The 19,116-nt window shown below is 45.4% G+C and overlaps 11 protein-coding genes across 11 annotated transcripts; 4 read left to right on the forward strand and 7 right to left on the reverse strand.

Moving 5' to 3' along the window:
• Nucleotides 1-331: 331 nt before the first annotated feature.
• On the reverse strand, nucleotides 332-1,586 carry N7478_006295 (fungal specific transcription factor domain-containing protein; the record flags this gene model as incomplete). The annotated part of the gene is given in 4 exon segments (XM_056922509.1): nucleotides 332-832; nucleotides 889-1,401; nucleotides 1,436-1,522; nucleotides 1,539-1,586. The coding sequence occupies 4 exon segments, from the start codon at nucleotides 1,584-1,586 to the stop codon at nucleotides 332-334; spliced, it is 1,149 nt and encodes a 382-aa protein (XP_056780546.1).
• Nucleotides 1,587-1,638: 52 nt separating this feature from the next.
• Nucleotides 1,639-2,481, reverse strand: N7478_006296 (fungal specific transcription factor domain-containing protein; the record flags this gene model as incomplete). The annotated part of the gene is made up of 2 exons (XM_056922510.1): nucleotides 1,639-2,233; nucleotides 2,414-2,481. The coding sequence occupies 2 exons, from the start codon at nucleotides 2,479-2,481 to the stop codon at nucleotides 1,639-1,641; spliced, it is 663 nt and encodes a 220-aa protein (XP_056780547.1).
• Nucleotides 2,482-2,855: 374 nt separating this feature from the next.
• On the forward strand, nucleotides 2,856-4,199 carry N7478_006297 (FluC/FEX family fluoride channel; the record flags this gene model as incomplete). The annotated part of the gene is made up of 1 exon (XM_056922511.1): nucleotides 2,856-4,199. The coding sequence occupies one exon, from the start codon at nucleotides 2,856-2,858 to the stop codon at nucleotides 4,197-4,199; it is 1,344 nt and encodes a 447-aa protein (XP_056780548.1).
• Nucleotides 4,200-5,222: 1,023 nt separating this feature from the next.
• N7478_006298 (uncharacterized protein) lies at nucleotides 5,223-6,065 on the forward strand (the record flags this gene model as incomplete). Its single annotated transcript, XM_056922512.1, has 1 exon — nucleotides 5,223-6,065. One exon carries the CDS (start codon nucleotides 5,223-5,225, stop codon nucleotides 6,063-6,065), a length of 843 nt encoding a protein of 280 aa, XP_056780549.1.
• Nucleotides 6,066-7,472: 1,407 nt separating this feature from the next.
• On the forward strand, nucleotides 7,473-9,206 carry N7478_006299 (MFS transporter; the record flags this gene model as incomplete). Its single annotated transcript, XM_056922513.1, has 4 exons — nucleotides 7,473-7,788; nucleotides 7,855-8,006; nucleotides 8,070-8,883; nucleotides 8,968-9,206. 4 exons carry the CDS (start codon nucleotides 7,473-7,475, stop codon nucleotides 9,204-9,206), a joined length of 1,521 nt encoding a protein of 506 aa, XP_056780550.1.
• Nucleotides 9,207-9,633: 427 nt separating this feature from the next.
• Nucleotides 9,634-10,915, reverse strand: N7478_006300 (uncharacterized protein; the record flags this gene model as incomplete). Its single annotated transcript, XM_056922514.1, has 6 exons — nucleotides 9,634-9,681; nucleotides 9,743-10,260; nucleotides 10,332-10,395; nucleotides 10,446-10,514; nucleotides 10,580-10,679; nucleotides 10,737-10,915. 6 exons carry the CDS (start codon nucleotides 10,913-10,915, stop codon nucleotides 9,634-9,636), a joined length of 978 nt encoding a protein of 325 aa, XP_056780551.1.
• Nucleotides 10,916-11,581: 666 nt separating this feature from the next.
• On the forward strand, nucleotides 11,582-12,412 carry N7478_006301 (HpcH/HpaI aldolase family protein; the record flags this gene model as incomplete). Its single annotated transcript, XM_056922515.1, has 1 exon — nucleotides 11,582-12,412. The coding sequence occupies one exon, from the start codon at nucleotides 11,582-11,584 to the stop codon at nucleotides 12,410-12,412; it is 831 nt and encodes a 276-aa protein (XP_056780552.1).
• A 66-nt stretch (nucleotides 12,413-12,478) lies between these two features.
• Nucleotides 12,479-13,913, reverse strand: N7478_006302 (fungal specific transcription factor domain-containing protein; the record flags this gene model as incomplete). The annotated part of the gene is made up of 2 exons (XM_056922516.1): nucleotides 12,479-13,858; nucleotides 13,908-13,913. The coding sequence occupies 2 exons, from the start codon at nucleotides 13,911-13,913 to the stop codon at nucleotides 12,479-12,481; spliced, it is 1,386 nt and encodes a 461-aa protein (XP_056780553.1).
• A 386-nt stretch (nucleotides 13,914-14,299) lies between these two features.
• On the reverse strand, nucleotides 14,300-14,772 carry N7478_006303 (uncharacterized protein; the record flags this gene model as incomplete). Its single annotated transcript, XM_056922517.1, has 3 exons — nucleotides 14,300-14,453; nucleotides 14,503-14,673; nucleotides 14,732-14,772. 3 exons carry the CDS (start codon nucleotides 14,770-14,772, stop codon nucleotides 14,300-14,302), a joined length of 366 nt encoding a protein of 121 aa, XP_056780554.1.
• Nucleotides 14,773-15,319: 547 nt separating this feature from the next.
• On the reverse strand, nucleotides 15,320-16,939 carry N7478_006304 (uncharacterized protein; the record flags this gene model as incomplete). Its single annotated transcript, XM_056922518.1, has 2 exons — nucleotides 15,320-16,480; nucleotides 16,544-16,939. The coding sequence occupies 2 exons, from the start codon at nucleotides 16,937-16,939 to the stop codon at nucleotides 15,320-15,322; spliced, it is 1,557 nt and encodes a 518-aa protein (XP_056780555.1).
• Nucleotides 16,940-17,390: 451 nt separating this feature from the next.
• N7478_006305 (uncharacterized protein) lies at nucleotides 17,391-18,263 on the reverse strand (the record flags this gene model as incomplete). The annotated part of the gene is made up of 1 exon (XM_056922519.1): nucleotides 17,391-18,263. One exon carries the CDS (start codon nucleotides 18,261-18,263, stop codon nucleotides 17,391-17,393), a length of 873 nt encoding a protein of 290 aa, XP_056780556.1.
• Nucleotides 18,264-19,116: the final 853 nt, after the last annotated feature.

Raw genomic sequence — 19,116 nt, forward strand, 5'->3', positions numbered from 1 at the left:
CATGTCGATTAATTCTTTGATTTTTTTTTTCACTTCATGCTATCTATAGAGAGCTTCACACCTGAAGGACATCGCTTCACTGAAATTGAGGATAATCAAGAAAACGAATAGACCACTCCATAGAACTTGAAATTTCACTGGGCCAATCTCCCACGTTTGCCTGGTCAAAAGGTAGCTGTGACGATGGAAACATGGTTGTCGGAGGATATTCGGCACTGGGTTGTTCAGGGTACATGGGCCCATTTCGGGGGGTCATAGAGGAGGTATGCTGGACCTGGGAGGACGGGTCAAAACTACTACTAGCTGATTTTGCTGGCATGGCTGTAAGAAATTAGTAAAATTCCATCAAACGTGACCTCTCAGTAGCCATACATTCTTCCGATGATCGACGCATCCGAGAAAGGCCTTGTAATATATCTGCTGCTTTTTTAGCCGCGGCAGAGTTCACACTAAGAGCCTCGAAAACCTTTAAACATGTTGCAGCATCTTCCCGTAGACTCTGTGAGGACGATTTGCCGCTTTCTGAACAGTTATTGCTGCCGTAGAAGCTTTCTGCCACAAATAAAATGGAGCTAGCGCAGATGAGGCATGATATCATCTGCCACCATGGGAAATCGTGAACTAAGCTGCGTTCGTCTACTACATTGTGAAGCAGGTGAGCTGTTTGTTGAGCTTCGTGGACACATATAGACTCCGCTTGGGAGATAAGCCCCTTGTCCTGAATAAGCAAGTTCATGAATGACTGGTTATTCATTTGTAGGAGTGGTAAGCACAAGAAGGGCCTGTGGATCAGCGCCCGAAGATGGTGGAACTTCACTGCAAGCATGTTACGCTATTGATCGTCAGTATTTACATCCGTTCAGTTGTGAAATAAAAGCAAGCACGAACCTGACGTCTGAATGACATGGAATTCTCGAAAGTATGCCCTAAATCGAATCGTAAATGCCGTGGTAGACTTGTTTTCCATTCAAGTAAGCGTTGATCTAGATTAGATGCGCTGTGAAGTATTTTATCTGGCGATAAGTCAATCTGCGATGGGCGATACAAGAGCCTGATAACCTGTCCAACGATATGTGAGAATCGAATTACTTCAATGAAGTAATCCATCATATGATCCTGAGCGACAGGACCAGGGACCTCGGGCCCGCCAGAAGGTACAAATGGGGTTTGGTCACTTGCGCCAGGCAACTCCACCTGAAAGTCAAACTCATGGATAGCCATTGGTCGCCCCAACTGGAGAGCAAGTAGTCGATCCAAGACGTACATTGCATACCAAGTGCGTCGCCAATGTGCACGCTCTGCTGAGTTAGGGGCCGATTCAACATGGAGACCTATACTTTGCCCCATGCGTATAGCAAATCCTAAAATATTCCAACAGCTTTTCGAGGGGTCAGGATTAGCCTGGAAGGAAGAAGTTTAGAAGAGATTGACATACCGATCGGTATGACAGACTGCAAGTAAAAAGAAACACTGCACGAGTGAAATCCAAACGCTCATCAGAGAACAGTCTGCGCTGAGTTCTCTGGAAAAATAAATACCTTGGTCATGGTAGCGAAAGTGGTGATGATTGCCAGAGTCTTTTCCATGGGGAAAAGATGTGTAATATGATCCAATCGCAAATATGAAATCTAAAAGTTATTAGAAATGTGTCTCAAAGAAAGAAGTACACCAATAGATCATACTAAACAATGCAAGCCATGGTCGGAACTCAGGCTTATTGATGTCCCCAGCCTGGAAACTCTTGAAGGCTTCCAACAAGACCGACTTGCAGATGAACGGGTATGCAATATGAATAGTGGAGAGAAAAACATCCAAGAACTGTTCCGCCTCAGCCGGCGACGGAAAAAGCAAGGGATACTTGAAAAGGGTCAAACTTTCCGGAGAATGGGTTTGGCTGTAGCTTTGAGCCGCCTCGGCACTTGGATCTGTTGGACCTTGCACACATTGCCGAATACTCTGTATGAAGTGAATGTCACTCGCTTTGCCTAAATACGTAGAGGGCGATGATACTGCTCCTGTGTCGTTATGTTCTGGAGATGCCTCAATACTAGTGCGACTGGCGGATTGCTCCTTATGCGGGATATGACGTCGGATCTCCCCTAGACTGGCATCCAACGTAGCTTGATGAGCACTGTCTAAACCAGACCGGAGCTGCTGGAGTAATGCTTCATAGGAATCGACGGCTCTCGCAAATCCCGGTAGTCCACCTCCTACAGTTCCGTTTGACCCGAGCCTAGGGGATAAATGGGGCCGGGTTCCATTTGCGTTAGTCGGGGCGATCTGTGAACCCCGCCGTCTTCTCTTTGTCCAAGTGCAACTGAAGCCGTACCCTTCACACCTAGAGCAAATAGGCTGTCTTCCATCGCACTATCCTCCCTTAGTTGTGATTAGCTCGATTCCACGAAGGATAAACGATGATCGAACCTTGGCCTTTAGGTCGCGACATTTATCGCAAGCGATTCCGACTCGTTGACGCTTCATTGTGGAGGCTAAGATTTAATGATCCTGCGCTAAGACTAAGACCATAGTTTCATTGATATTGAACCACTCTAGTGCTTGGAATGTTGAGGGCAACGCGGGCTGTGCTAGAAGCAAAAACCGGTTCAGACGGATCGGACGGCTGATGTTGTGATTATGTGTGTTTTACATCCGCTTTTGTCAAGCGCGACCCGCTCTCGGCTCAAACTAGTCTCGCATAGTGAAAAGGGAGAGCATGGCCCGAAATCCCCAAAAAGGCGAGGGAAGGGAGAAAGTTTTCGTTTAATCAACTTTTTCACTTTTGCAACTCGTGTAACGTGTTCAATAGATGCGTGGTGCATGAGCACCGATGGCTCAACCGCTGCCGCCAACCCAAAATGTGCGACCACAACGTCCCGAGTGCCGTGCCTGGGTCAAGATCAGCAAGCTCATCAACATCACAACCTACAGATTTGCAGAGTAATTTGGATGAGCTTGCAGCACCCCCTCCCGTATACGATACATCAGAGAGACCAGTGAGACAGCATGATTACCTCGAAAATCACCATTCACGACATGACGGGAATACCCTTCAGCAAGCCCAAGAGGCTATACCAGACCCCGATTTGGTAGACACATCGAGGAAGACCGAAAAACGACCATTGCTAAAGATACCACGCCTTACTTATACCATTGGATATCTCATATTTTTCTCTTTTGTCGGTACAATCTTGCGACTGGCCATCGAATGCCTGACTTTCTATCCCGGCTCCCCAGTCAACACGAGCGTGCTCTGGGCCAACGTAGGTGGGAGTTTAATCATGGGATTTTTAAGCGAAGACCAAGAACTTTTTCGCATCGATGAATCAAATGATCGCCAATCTGCAATGAAGCATAAAAAGACCATCCCTCTGTTCATCGGGCTAACAACTGGGTTCTGCGGCAGCCTTACGTCCTTTTCTACGTTCATTCGAGATGTGTTCTTAGCTCTTTCAAACGACCTCCCTGTACCCCTGGGCTCATACCAAAACGTGTCGCTATTTTCTTCTGCCCCGTTCGGCGCATCCGCCCCCAACGGAGGTTTTAGCTTTATGGCATTAGTAGCTGTCCTACTTACTGAAATCGGCCTCTCGCTCTCCAGTTTAATTCTAGGAGCGCATCTCGCTATCGGAACATCTGCTTGTATGCCTACTCTTTCTCAGTGGTGGATAAAGAAAATTATTAATCCCATTGTGTTTGTTGTTGCAATCTCAACGTGGATTATTGTCATCTGCCTTGCAGCATTGCTAGCAAAAGGCTCAACAACGGTCACACTCTGGAGTACAGAGATGTGGAGGGGCCCAGCTTTGTTTGCTCTCGTTTTTGCTCCACTTGGCACACTAGTACGATTCTTTGTGTCGCTAAAGCTTAATGCTAGGATTGCGTCGTTCCCATTGGGTACATTTATTGTAAATGTGGGAGGCACGATGGTGTTGGGTATGGCATATTCGCTACAGCATGCTTCCGTAAGCGGAGCAAGCTTTGCTGGCTGCCAGGTTCTACAAGGGATAATGGATGGGTTCTGTGGCTGTCTGACAACAGTTAGTACGTGGGTCTTGGAGTTGTCGTCTCTTCGCAAGCGCCATGCGTATTTATATGCGGTTATGAGCGTCGCGGTTGCTCTATGTGCCCTTGTGGTTGAAATTGGAAGCCTGAAATGGACAAGGGGTCTTGTTACTCCCTCATGCTTCAGAGGCAGTTAAAATTAATAAGAGAGAAAAATACCTACAGCTAAATGACGATAAGTATAAGATATTATTTTCTTTTTGTGATGAATTTGAGCTTGACGACGGGTGTCCTTGTTGGCAGTGACAGCGTGGTTGCACCTGCCTCTCACAAACATTAAAAGCTGAGGGCTATATATGTTGGGATTAAAAAAAGAAGAAAGTGAAAATGAAAGAGAAAGTGAAAGAGAAAAATGCGGGGGAATGGTCCGACACCACATCTGATATTCCGAGTCCATACTAGTAATTAAGTATGGTACCATCCTTGGAACCTTCGGAAGTTACCATACTACTGGCCCTGTCCGAGTTTGAGCTGCCACAAGAAAGAAATCGGCCGACTTGAGTCATGCTACTACTTCTGTGACTAGTGGAAGATCTTCTGCGTTCCATGGGCAAAGAGACTAAAATGGTTTCGGCGCTCTTCATATATTGAAGTTGTTTCTCCCAATTCCCAATTTCGTTTTTTCTTTCTCCATCTACTTCAACCGCCAACAAACTCAAAATCGTTGGCATCATTACTATTTGCATCACTATTTTTATTATTGTTACCATCTGTGAAAACCAACCATGCAGTCTTCGACAGAATTAGTTCCAAGCTCTGTCGCCCCCATATACGAAGCGACTAGTTCTCGTCCTGGTATTGAACATCAAGAGAACGAGCCCTTTCCCAAGATGACTTCACTTCCTGGGCTTCTCCCCGAGCTCATACTCTGCATCGCCGATTATCTTCCACTTGCTGATATCATTTGCTTTTCTCTATGCAACCATCGACATTTTCAACTACTTGGAAAACACGCAAAGAAGTTGGGACGTACAAGAGAGGAAAAGATGTTGTTTTTGAGTCAATTGGAACGAGAACACCCAAGATACTTCACTTGCGATGTTTGCGACATTCTTCACGAGTATGATGGATCGGAAAGTTATGGCATGAGCGGCGTACAACATGGATCAATTTGCCCACGCCCGTGCTCTCAAAAACCCTTGTCAACCTGGCAGCCTTACATGATAGCTCATAAATTAGCAGTCTACCTGGCAAACAACATCTACTTTACCCAAGTGAAGCTCGCTATGAAACGATTCCAATATGGACCTGGGTTTGGGATCAGCACCGAATCTCTGAATTATACACAGATCTGCGAATACGCTAAAACTTCGACCGATTCGGAAATGACATCACTCTTCTCGAGAGAAGCACAAATTTGTCCCAAATCTTCTAGCCTTGGTCTTTGCATAAGGATGCAAGACATTGTGCTTGCCAACGACAAAGAAGACTTGACAACATTGCCACAGTATACTGGAAAACTGCATTCACCGGATCTTCGTCCCCCCTGGATCCTTCAAATATGCTCACACGTAAAGCTGTGTGATCCGATGCCTATGTGCCACATCAGCAGTCTCTTTAAAAACCCACAAAAATCTGAAGAGAAACCCGAAGAGAAACCCGAAGAGAAACCCGAAGACGACAACTATTATTCCCCCCGATGCGACATCTGCAACACAGAATGCCGTATTGAGATTCGAAAATTTGACAACAAAATTGCTCTTATCGTCACAAAGTGGGTCGGCTTGGGGTTCGGAATCACCAGGGACCTAACATGGAGCCACCAAGCGTCTATTTGCGGGGATGATACGAAGGCTGAGGTCAGAGAGAGCCCCTCTTCACACTTTGAAGATAAAGCCCCCGATTCGTTTCAGAGCTCGATATCTCGCAACCTCTCCTATCTCAAAGATCAGCAATACCGAAAAGACGTTCGATTTGATTCACACGATTTATACCAACTACCTATCTGGTGCAAGACATTCAAAGAAGCTTCAAAAACGACCGAAATGGACTCGAGGAATTAACGGATATTGAAATATGTACCCCCAGACGAGAAGGATAATAAGGAAAAGAAATGATGGAACATGTGCGGAAGGAAAAGGATACTCTCAGACAGTCTGTACTTAAACATTGACCATGCAAAAATTCAAAAATGTAAAAATTACCAAAGACGCTTGTACAGACTCTAACTTTGTTTTTGGTAGGCTTTAATATGCCAGTAGAGACCTTCGGCCCTGATCTGAGCATCCATCATAGTGAAATATGGGCTCATTAGCGCATGGAAGAACCGCCTAAGTGTGGCGATCGGATTACCATTCCACGATTTATGATCAGTAAAGGTAGGGTTGTAGCCAGTGGAATAGTCGCGGTGGAAGGGAAGCAATGTAATCCGCCGGTCGAGACCACCCTTAGAGTCAGCTGATAGGATGTTTCTCTTATGGTTGAAATAATCAACAGCCGATGGAACTGCTCGACTTGGCAGCGTGCCATCATTCTGAAATATCTCTTGTCGCCGTTTCTGGTCTTTCTTTTCATTGTCAATAAACAATTGTAGATCTTTAGGGAAGAAGACAAGCTAGGAAATGCAGATTTTTAGAGACCTCTCTTATGGTATAGGTCCTGATAGATTATGTGCAGCTATAAGAGACCCTCAGCCTGTGCCATGGGCATCCTCCTCTATCTCCCACTCCATGCCTTTCCATAAAGTTGTTTGTCTCTAGCATATTTCGTGATTATATCTCCGAGATATGAACGTTGTTGCTTCTTAAATATACTTACTAGGGGATATAATCTAAAGTACTAGTAGTACTTCTGAAAGATAATTCTCTGTTCGCCTTTCTAATCGTCTTTTTATTTATCTTTCTAATCGTCTTTCCACTTGTCTTTCCACTTGCTTTTCTATCCGTATAGAGCTTACAGTATAAATAGTAGCAAATATCAGTGTAGTACCTACGGTAAAGGTTGATATAGCACCAGCTTTTCCCCGCCAAGCGCTATTGTCCCCTGTATGCGTCTGTGTATTGTTTCCTTCTTTTCTTTGGCCTTTTCCGAAATTCTCATCCAGTCCGTACATCATTGGAAAAATCTAGCCTAATATTTTGCTGACGAAGATTCAGTAGTAAATCAAAACCGGCATTTCTCCGACGGGTCTATAGATAGCTCCTGATACCTTACGGTCGGTAAAGTTCCGGCAGACATTACCCCATGGGGTACCGATGATCTAGCCCTATTAAGAAAAAGCGGTCAATGTATAGGCAGTCTAACTGTTGACAGGATCACTGGACAGATGCGTACTCTCTTTCAGGAGACTTAAAGAGCCTTTTTCTCAGTTCTGTTTTCCATCTTACCAGCCGAGCCTTGGAGTGGTTCTGCGCCTTAGCATCTTGAGCCGGACATTATTCAATAATCTTAATAGTCATTCAGAAGCAGAAATGTCACATGGTCATATTGACGAGGAGGAGAAGGGGAAATTGGAGGAGAAATTTATCGAGTCTGTTGCCTTACCTGGATTTTCTGATGAGGATGCCGACATTCTCTTTCGATATGAAGGCACCAAAGGAAAGGAAGTGATTCGAAAGATTGACTTCCATCTACTTCCTGTCCTCGCCTTTCTTTACCTTTGCTCTCATGTTGATCGCAACAACATGGGAAATGCCAAAATTGAAGGAATGAATGATGACTTGGGCTTGGTTGGGAACCAGTATAACATTGCAAGTACTCTTTTCTTTGTGCCTTATATCATATTCGGTATGTGTTTGAGATATCTTACCCTATAGCACATCGTGATTTTTTTGAGCGCTAATGCATGTTTAGAAATTCCGTCAAATATTGTTTTGAAGAAAACGCGTCCAAGTCTTTGGCTGTCACTCCAAGTCGTCGCTTGGGGAATAGTAATGGCTTGTATGGGGGCAGTAAAGGGGTTTGCAAGCCTTACAGTTTGTCGGGTATTTCTAGGCATTTGCGAAGTGAGTTTCGGAATGATATAGTTCTGCAATTTTGTCTATATTAAACTGACCCTTGGCTTTCAGGCAGGGTTCTTTCCCGGTGCAGTGTATTTGGTTACTCAATGGTATCCGCCACATGAAATCCAACAACGCCTCGCCCTTTTATATACCGCGTCAGCCATTTCTGGGGCATTTAGTGGTCTTCTAGCCTATGGTATTGCTAACATGGGGGGTCTTCAAAATATCGCCGGATGGCGTTGGATTTTCATTCTTGAAGGCTTAGTCCCGGTAGCATTCGGTCTAGCTCTACCATTTTTGCTCCCAGATGGCCCAGGGAAAGTTAAATGGTTGACACCAGAGGAACAAAGATTCATTGATCTGCGATTCCGACAAGCTGGTGCTCGATCTGCCGAGGGTGAGGGTGATCAATTTTCATGGTCAATGCTTCTCGGCACGATGCTTGACTGGAAGATACTTCTTGCTGTGGTGTTGGCCATGGTAAATGCAGCTCCGAATGCAGCATTCTCTTACACCATGCCAACAATTATCAACAAGCTGGGGTTTGAAGCATCTAAAGCACAACTTTTGACTATCCCGCCCTATTTCTGTGGTGCTGTCTCAAGTTGGCTCAGTGGCCGCCTTGCCGATCGTTTCAGTTGGCGATTCCCCTTTATCGTTGCGCCGATGATTGTGATGCTTATCTCTTTCATTATGCTTTTCGTTCTTTCCGCAAACATTGAGCAATACAAAGCTCCGATGTATTTCGCAATTATATTGGCTCAGATTGGTATCTATCCATTGCTTCCGGGTATCTCGGCCTGGACTGGAAACAATCTGCCCCAATCTTGGAAACGATCAATTGGAATAGCTTGGCTACTGGCTGCTGGAAATACAGGAAGTAGGTTTGCGCCCACAAGAATGCGATTCTCAACCCGTCATCGTTCAATATTTTCTAAAATTAACATGATGAATTTTATTCTAGGTTTCATTGGCACAAATGTCTTTCTTGAATGGCAGGCACCGCACTATACTATTGGATACGGTGTATCAATCGGAATAATTGTGTTAGGAATAGTTACTTGCTGTATACTTGAGTTTTTCCTTTGGCGTCTGAACAAGGTCAAGAGGTCTATTCCAGAAAGTCAGACTCGAGAACAATTTACGCCAGACAAACTCGTTGCAATGGGGGAGAAGAGCCCTCTTTACATCTATACACTGTAATTTTCGGGCTAAAAATCCGAGTATATGATGCTATTGAGTTGGTATTGAACTAGCAGTGGGCTCCTAGACAGGATATTATAATCCTCTCCGATTGAAAACCTACTATCCATGACAATAATTCCTGCTAGTGACAGTCTCCCGAGGGGCCCCGAGGTTGTCCCGAAGGTCATTTTAACTTGAACTTGAACTTGAATAACATTTCCTCTCACTTACTATTTATCAACTTGAATATTGAATTCACCCTTCAGAACTTAGACTTCGGTAGTCGTAGAGGCGAAAACTTTAAAAATTACTGATGCCTTGACTAAAATACGTATGAATGGTAAAAGCTGTCAAACCTCTCTATCATAGAAACACTAAAAATATCAATATCAATAAACTTCCACAGGGATATTCGTTCAGTTTATTTAAAATCTACTTTGATGACCTAGAAAAATGCCAATGCATTAGGTGGGCTTGCAACTGCTCCGGGCGCCTGTATACAGAATTCAGTAAGTTTTATTCCGTGCATGAGGAAGGAGTTAGGAAAGCCTTACATTCATAGGTGAGCTAGTGAGAAAGAAGGTATATCTTCCAGCTTCGTCGGATGCTCGGCTCAATTCTTCGAGATAGAATAATTCCCCGATCGGCATCCCCCAGCCTGCCAATAGCCACTCATGCAGATGCCATTGATTTTCTGTACAAGGCCAAACCTCAAAAGATCGGGTATCCGCTGCAACAGCTGCAATTCTTTTATCCCAAAGAAATTTCAATAGCTCTTCTGAAGGTTGAATGCCGATATTCTCGGGTTTTTGCTTTTTATACAGCTCATCCAAATGAGCTCGCTTTTCCTCCGCCATATTTTCGTACTGGCGAATATACCCGAATCGAAACAGGATAATGTCTCCAGGTCTGAAAGACCCTTCTGATAGCCCCTGGTCTTTTAGAACCTCAAGGAGCTCGGGGAAAGAGACAGCATGAGCAGTCATGGCATCGATAGTGCGACCGTTCTTTTCGGCCCATTTGTACCAGTCTATCAATATAGCGCGACCTGCAATACCTTTATTGGCGATGTCTGCGGAATTCTCAAATGTTAGTATAAGTGATCTTCCATTCGCACTTATAATTTTAGGTGTAGATTCTCACGTTGAATTCCATTTGGTACTGGAGAACTTGCGAATTCCGCCGCAGTTCGGCCCATGTAGTAAAGCTTGATATTATTAATATTTTGCTCTTGTTGCTAAAAGATTATCTACTTACGGCCTCTTTTTGATATGCATAATGTCGAAAACCATCCCATTGAGAACTGCATTGTGAATTGAATGACCACTGTAGAAGGTTAGCAGACTAGCCTTAAAAGATGCCATAGAATAATTTTAATGCTGCAAGTTTACCTCATCGTCATGTGCGATCTTCATAGGGGCCTTGTTGATGATTTTGAGATCCAAAGTTTTGCGACTCAAGAGAGGATAGGATGATCCAGTCAAGGTCCAACTATATGCGAATTCAGATTTGTTGCTTTATCCCTCAACTTAGTATAGATTCACTCACTTGAGAGATAGGCTTTTGCCAGACTTGATCTGTTCCTTTGCAGCTCTTGCGACCGTCTCTTCGGTAAGATGATTCAAAGTTCCAACTTGATCTTCTGGACCCCATAGTCCCCATGCATTTCCATGTGGCCCATCTTTTTTCAGAGGTAAGTCCGCGAAAATAGGATAGTATGACATCATTCTAGATCTAACGATGTTATGTTAGAGTCCAGTATTTTCCACAGACCCGTATACGATCAAAATTTTGACAATGCAACTTGTTTATAGGCGACTCCTCTTTTGCGGTAAAATCCCGACAATTCCGTGCCACGCTTTCGACATCCACCTACGCAGGGAACTCCGATGCTGCTCTTATTGAGCACGGACTTCCAGCAAAAATGAGAGCCCGGACTATTATCCGTGGTTGATCACTGGAGCTGTAGAGGGTATTTGGGAAATGCAATATGACAACCCTTGAGCTTGGGCCTATGCGTGAGCTTTGCTTGGATTGCAGAATACGGAAAGTGTGTGATAGGACATCTCTATGTATATGAAGTCAGAGAATCCGCAATTAGGGTCGCAAATGTGTACATATTTTATCCGAGTCGTAGCTTTCAGCCGATGAAAAAGAAAATGAACACCCATCGATCCATTTCATGACTTTGACTAGAGTAATAGAGTAATAGCCAAGTGTAGAGAGCAAGGAGCGTAGACTTGCGCCTTGTCCGAGCCGACCGGGGATTCTCCATCGCGTCGGATATTTCCCGCCAATGGTAATCCCACGCATCAACATATAAACCTTGGAAGAAGGCGAGCATACTAAGTATACAGACCAGTAGTCTATCAAACCTGCAAAATCTACTCACGATGGGATCTATTGGAGAACAACAATTTACCGTGCCGAATCCCTTCCGGACTCGCATTTTGAATGGCCAAGTCACACCAATCGTGACTATCAAGTATGCCATCGGGAATGAAATTCCAATGATGGCCAAGATGGCCGGCTTTCACGGCGTCTTCATCGACATGGAGCACTCGGCCTTCTCGCTTCGTGAGGTCTCGCAACTCATCCTTGCCTGCAACTACGTGGGTGTCTCGCCTGTCGTCCGCTCTCCTTCCAAATCTCATTGGCACATTAGTCGCATTCTCGACGCCGGAGCCGCAGCCGTTGTGATCCCACATATTGAGTCAGTCCAAGAAGTTCGAGATATTGTACACCACGCAAAGTATGCGCCTATTGGTGCTCGTGGCTGCACAAACAATCAGCCAGCTTTCAACTTTCAACACATTCCAACACTTAAGCAAAATGAGGCATTAAACTCACAAACGATGCTTATTCCAATGATTGAAACTCCGGGGGCTGTGGATCTTGCAGAGGAGATCTTCGCGATTGAGGGTGTCGATGGGGTTTTGATTGGCTCCAACGACCTCACTACGGATCTGGGCATCCCCGGAAAATATGATGACCCCCTGTATCTGGACTCTGTAACCAAAATTATCAATGCTGGAAAGAAATACGGCAAGCCTATCGGTGTTGGTGGCATTGGAGGACGTCTGGATCTTTTGGAGCGGTGGTTCTCGCTAGGTGCTACCTGGTCGTTGAGTGGGCAAGATGGAGCAATCTTGCAGAAGGCGTTCAAGCAAATTGTTCAAAATTACGAAGAGATTGATCAAAGGTTGCAAAAGCAAAGTAAATAGTCTATCTAGTTGCTGAGTTTGATCTGTCTTATCATTATTGTATTTATTTCATTACATAAATGGCCATCATCCCCATAGATTGGGCAATTCATATGGATCATCCAAGTTGAAATTGATTGGGGGATCTCCATAGGCATACTCATTCAAGCCAGCCTCCATATCCCACAATGCGTTATCTTCAAATACATTCCAAGATAATATAGAACCTTCTGATACATTCGTGTCGCCTTGTATACTGGTAATCTGGTCAGGGGTGAATGCAGCTTCGTTGAAAGGAGCATGAAGCGAAGAATGTGCATGGGTGCTGGGAGATAGATTGGCCCCCGAAGAGAAGATCCCTGGGGCTTCAAAATTATTCTGATTGTTGTATTGGCCATTCCATAATCTCGGGTTGGACATAGAGGCCAACTGCGTAGACCGAGAGACTTCGTTTTGCATCTCAGACGTATGATGAGCATTCCGTGTAGATTCAACTTGCAGCTGGCGGCTATATTTGCGAATAACGTACAGACGCAATGCTTCGTAGACGGCAACATAGCGTTTTGCATCAGGAAGCTCCTCGCTCATTTTCTTCAACGCGGTTTCACCCATAATTACTGCATCAGTGCCGTTTCGGACGAGACTTTGACCAAAGTCTCTCACGACTGACAAGCAAAACATAACGGAAACACCTGCGGTAAATAGCATTTGAAAGTAACTGCGTGTAAACGTGATCTTCTTTTGTTCGAATAGTCGACAGAAGCCTGTTATGGCCCCGACAGCGCATTCGAGACAAAGGGATAAGAGATCTCGCGGTGGAATGTTACCGTGTTTTGGAACAATATCAATTGTTTTCCTGATCAGCAGCAAGCGCTCCCTAAGTAGCAGAAGGTCGTACCACTCTTGCATTTGATAGAGGTTTTGCGGAGAGTGAAATAATGGAGTAGAAGAGCGCCATTGTTGAAGCTCCTTGAGTAGTTTGTCTAGATTAGAGTAGATGACTCCTCTAGCCGTGGTCCTGTTCGCCAAGGTTTGGCGAATCGCCTTCTCTCCAAAAGAAGTATGAATTTTAGATGTGATTTGGCGGAGCCTGAGGCAAGCAAAAAAGACAGACATTTCGGTTGCTCTTCCCCCCCCTACCGTGAGGGAAGACGCAGATCCAAAAGAGTCAAGATCCGGAAAAGCACCAGATGCCTCTGCAGCTTCAATTTCCTCATCGTTTGCATCCACTGGAAATCCTATTTTGATATGTCCGTCTCCGATGGCAAACGGACGAGTTAATGTAATAGAACTATAACGATCAATCATGTAACACTCCCAGAAGACTCGTCGTTGAAGTTGGTCCCGTAATAAACCTATTTTGCGGCTTGGAAGAGTGGGCCTATGTAGACCTTGCTCTATGCACATTCGCATACCTAGTCGAGTGACTTCCCAGATCGAGGTTCCTGTGAGCAAATTAGATACCGGCTGGATATACCGTAACATTAAATAACGTTTCTAATAAGGGAAATCTTACCAACATGATGATATATTGCAAATCGGGCAACAAGGAGGAGGTCCTGTATTGAGGCGAGGCCTCCGGCAAGGAAACCATCATCAAAGAATTTCAATGCGGAAAGATAATAACCATAGGGATGATGTGGGAATTCTCCATTACGATAAGAAAGTACCGATCCAATGGCAAGAATCATGAAAGCTCTGAAGAAATCATGCTTCGTACTTTGCTCAGAAGTACGGGGTTGTTGATCTTCAGAGCTTGGCAGAAACACCCTGCTATATATGCCTTGGACATTGCGGCGAAGAAGAAATGGATTTTGCACGTGCGATCCATTGAGACTTATATAATCAGCACACGCTTATGGAATCGGACCCAAGACAAAGCGCCAGTAAATTTGCGTAGTAAACTTACTATTTATCAAAGACCACCCTACCCTGCTCCACCGATGGGAGAGGGGCTGACTTGACTCCTGCTTCAGCTGGCCCCGAACCCTTAGAAAGGTTCCGAAGCAAACTAGAATCGTGCTCTCGCCATCCGGTATCTGCAAAGAGATGTCGTATAAAACTGCTGCAGTTAGAAGGAAAGTATTTCAGTAGATGTGAACATGTCTAACCTCAAGCCGCCACCCTCGATAAAATTAGGGGAAGGTTCTCGACCCTCGTGTGATCCAATATGTTCCGCGTGCTCAGCAGAGGCCGTCACGGTGGGGATTGAGTGGCTCTGATCACCCGCTGCAAGCTCCTCCTCCAGAGATCTGACTTCTTGTTCTAGATCTCCAATGTATCTGATTGAAATTGGTATGTCAATTAATATAGCTGGTTCTCTGGGGGCGGCTTTCATACTGTCTAGTGACAGACTCGCTATCATCCACAATCAATGTCATACATTCTTGACCGTGCTTTATACATAAACTGCATCGCGGCCGCATATTATCGCACTATGAAGCCGATCAGCTTGGATATCCTAAAGTTGTAAATATATGGTTGTGAGTCGCACCTTCGTTTTTCTTGTGTGACAGAAGCGACATGCCGGTAGCCTTGGAAGACGAGTAGTGTCATCTTCCATCAATGAGGTGTCTTCATTGACTTCATTCGTCTCCATATTACCTCTTGCTCCTCATCTGGGGAGCATTTAAGTGTAGAATATACCAGCGGAAAATCTCCGAACAGGAGTCCTGGCAAAGGAAGTTCCCCACCTTCCCAGAGCGGTGTCAAACCGAACAAACGCCCGCATCACCACCGGCAGTCAGCTTTGGTGCCATTTGCCGACTCCCATCACCAGTTGACTACGTATGTGCATTTACTGCATACATATTTTGAGCTGTTAAATTATCAATTCGGGTTTATAATATTCTATAATTGGTAACTTGCTTCGATTGATTCATCACTACTTCTCATTCAATTCCAAAACTTGAAGTTATCTAACTTCAACTAAACAACATATCTGAAATTGTTCTGCACTGCATTTCGCTCATCCGGGCTAAGGCGTGAAATGTGATCGAAATCGTTCAAGTCGGTCTCATTAGCCAAAGTCTCAAATTTCTTGTTGCTGCGCTGAAGAAGCAAGCGGAGTGTCAGGATACAGGCCATCCCTAGTGCCTGAAAAGCCAAAAGACAGCCCCAGGACTCTCGATATTCGGGCCCATATTCATCAAGCCAAAAGTAATTAGCAAACAGAGATGCACAATTTGCGCATGTGTTAGCTAGCCCAATCGCGACGGCGCGCTTGATTGGTGGCTGTGTGAGAGTCGAGGACAACCAAGCGTATGTCGTAGAGTATACTCCAAAAGTACCACAGCAGACGAGAATTGTGAAGACATAGCGAGCCCAGAGCTGATCTGTCACAGCAATAAGTAGAATAGTTCCAACAATCGCAGCTATTTGAGAGACCCCTGAAGGTACAGAGCGCATCTGTTTCCTATCTGCTAGCCATGCCCATGATAGCGCCCAGAGAAATGCCACAAAATATGGCGGGGAAGTAAGCAAAAGCACAATTGTATTACTTTTGAAGCCAAGTTGTTTGATAAGCGTAGGAAAGAAGTGGGAATACGAAATAGATGCAGTCGTGGACATTTGCATACAAGCAAAGATCCAGGTGCGGACATCCTTCACAGCCCAGATGAGACCTCGCATCAATGGAACCTCCTCGGCGTCAAGAAGAACATCATTGCCGGCATCAACGGCTAGACGTGCTTGGGCCACAACTTTCTCGGCTTCAGTGAGCCATTTGGTCGTTCCAGGAAAATCAGGAAGAACAAAAAGAGCAATAGTGCCAAGCAATAGCGTAGCTATTCCTTCAAGAATAAAGAGCCACCTCCATGCGGCTAAACCAGCAACTCCTCCCATCCCAGACAAGATACCAGCCGATATCAGTCCAGCAAATGCATTTGAGAGTAGAATACCACAGATGAGCAGAGCCATTCTCACACCAATCTCGCGTTTTGTATACCAGCAGCTCAGGAAATAAACTGCACCAGGGAAGAATGGAGCTTCGACAAATCCGAGAAAGAAGCGAACCATGAGAATTCCGGGCGTGTTGAATGTAGCAGCAGTACATCCGCTAACAAAGGCCCAGAGTATGATACATGTTGGCTATTAATTGAATAAGCAAATATGTCTTGACCGCAAAGATACATATAGAGAAGGATTTCATACCAGGTATATAGAAGGCCGAAACTTTGTCATCATGATTGTGGATGGCAATTGCATGAGAATATACCCCGCTGAGAAAATCGAAATCGCAGTCTGATACTGAGCCCCCTGGAGGCCAGTATCTTCTTGAAGCCCATATAGACGAGCTTGGGTGATCGAGTTTCGGTCTAAATAGTTGAAGAGATAAATCAAAACAATGAGAGGGAGGATTCTTGTGTCAATCTTCTTTCGAAGTTGCCGCTCAGTGCTTGCACGAAACTCGGGTTCGTATGAGCGATAGATAGCAACGACATCAGATGGGTCGGTAGGAGTCGTGTCCTCAACCCAAGAGTCATTCTTATTTTTTGTTGGGATCTCAGGGTTGAGTGATTTGTTGGAGGGAGAAGTCCGAGTAGCCATCTCGGCTAGATAGAATTGGAAAGTTGCAAGGGATCAGAGGCGCACAATTGTCGGCCACATAATGGGCGCGGCGTGCTCTGTTATTTATGGTAGTTCAAGCTCTAGCTCCATGCTCCAGAGCAGAGGGACTGGCATGTACCCCAGACTGAAAATCCCCTCGTTTTCCCCAGAATTCGACGACTCTTGGCATGTCGGAAAATTGCCGACAAGGAGTGGCAACCACCCGCCTCTTCGGACCCTCCGCTAATTGCCGCCGCTACGTGATTACTTGATAAAAAATCTCGAACTGACTAAAGAAATACAATTATGAACGGGAATAGGTATAGAGTAAAATTAATGCTAGCATCCTGCTGGTGAGATTCATAATGAAATATGCGTCGTTTGATGTCTGCTTATTGAAGATAGTATATCGGCTAAAAATGAGAGCTGCTATTGGGGTGCGAAAGTTTCTTTAATGTGCAAATAATCGCTCTGGATTGTCAACCAACATACTTCGAAATTGATCTTTCGATAGCCAACTTCGTAAAAGCATGATCTCGTTATTGGGATCCGCCGCTATGGATGTCACTCGATCTTTTGAGCTGCGGCTGGAGGAATCCACGTGAGGCCAGTCGCTACCCCATATTAGTGCAAAGGGAGCACTATCTGCATATAATCGAATGATTGATTTCATATCAGCTAGGCTTTCACCAGATCGGCGATATAGGGCTGAAATCTTCACATTAATCCTGCCGGATTGTAGTAGCTGCACAAAATCATGAAGGCTGGACTGGCCGATATCGGTGGGTTTCGCGCAGCCAACATGATCGGCAATGACTGAGAGATGGGAAACTTCTGGATCATTGAGCAGAAAATCTTTCAGAGAGGACCAGGTATCTAGAGGAAGCTGCGCGGAGAGACCCCATCCAAATGTCCTGCACGGATATGAGTTGGCGAAGACACTAATTTGTTCTTTTATAGCAAGTGTATCGGTTCTCCCTCCACCAAAGAAGCCATGAATACGACAGTATCGGACACCCAGATTGTGCAGGGTGTCACAATCCGCTTGGGTCAGTTTCTCCCAGCTCTCGTCCATGCAAATTATGCCACGGGCTAATAGGCGGGGGTAATCATTTCGAATACGGCCAAGATGACCGATTAATCCTGCGGGTCCATCTTCTATGGAAGCTTGAACCAGAACCAAGCGATCCGCTCGGATCTGCTCAATCCAAGCATCTAGGGAAGCCGGAGACGGGGTGTAGGTGCGTGTAGATTTGTATGGATAGAGATCCGGATCAAAAAGGTGGAGATGAGTGTCCCACATCCCTTCCATGTTGAGCTCCATATTGAATGGCAGTATTGATCTCTATGAATCATGCGAGTTATACTTCCCTAAGGTTTCGATTATGTAGTGGCGGGCGTTGTGAGAATGTTAAAAGGTCCAAGCCCCATAGACTTGACGGCTTCGCTTGGACCCGGCAGCTGCGCCCCACAATTTAGGAGGCCTGGACTTCCTCCGCCGACACCTCCGACTTCCCGTCTGCAACAACTCAACTCATCGCAACATGGGGGAAAGCAGCCCAGTGGCATCGGGAACTTGCAGCTCACCAAGGCAACGGGGTCAAGCCTGTGAAAGATGCTGGAAACGAAAGCAAAAGGTTTGGCGTCCATCCTCTATACCTGTAACTCCTTGTTACCCTGTCCTGCTCGAACAAGCAACTCAGTTTACAAAAACAGTGTGATCGAATTTTGCCTGCATGTTCAGGATGCGTTGAAGTCAATGCACAATGCATCCCCCGCAAATTTCCCATTGGGCCAATAAGCAATAGCGGGGGTAATCTGTCCCATGCCGCTATCCCAAGGTAAGATGTCGAGCGCCCTGTCATTCATATAGAGCACATTTCTGACGATTCATAGCTATCTCAACACCTTAAAGAGAAAAAGAGACAGCCTAGATGATCAGCTGCGACGCCAGAGAGCATCGCAGCCCAGTCATGCTCCAGCTGAATTACCACGGACACCTCGCTCCCCGTCCCATCACAGGGGCGATGCCGATAATCAAATGGGGACGTCAACGCAGGGTTCTAATGACAGCACGTTGCAGGCTGCGATGGGGGAGATCGGATTTTTGTCACGCAGTGCAATGGCCGAACCACGCGATGAAATGAGCGGTTTCTCCGAGGACCTCGCGATGGGTC

Source organism: Penicillium angulare, assembly GCF_028827245.1.
Source record: "Penicillium angulare strain IBT 27051 chromosome Unknown utg000004l_segment0_segment0, whole genome shotgun sequence".
In the NCBI taxonomy this organism is placed as follows: Eukaryota; Fungi; Ascomycota; class Eurotiomycetes; order Eurotiales; family Aspergillaceae; genus Penicillium; species Penicillium angulare.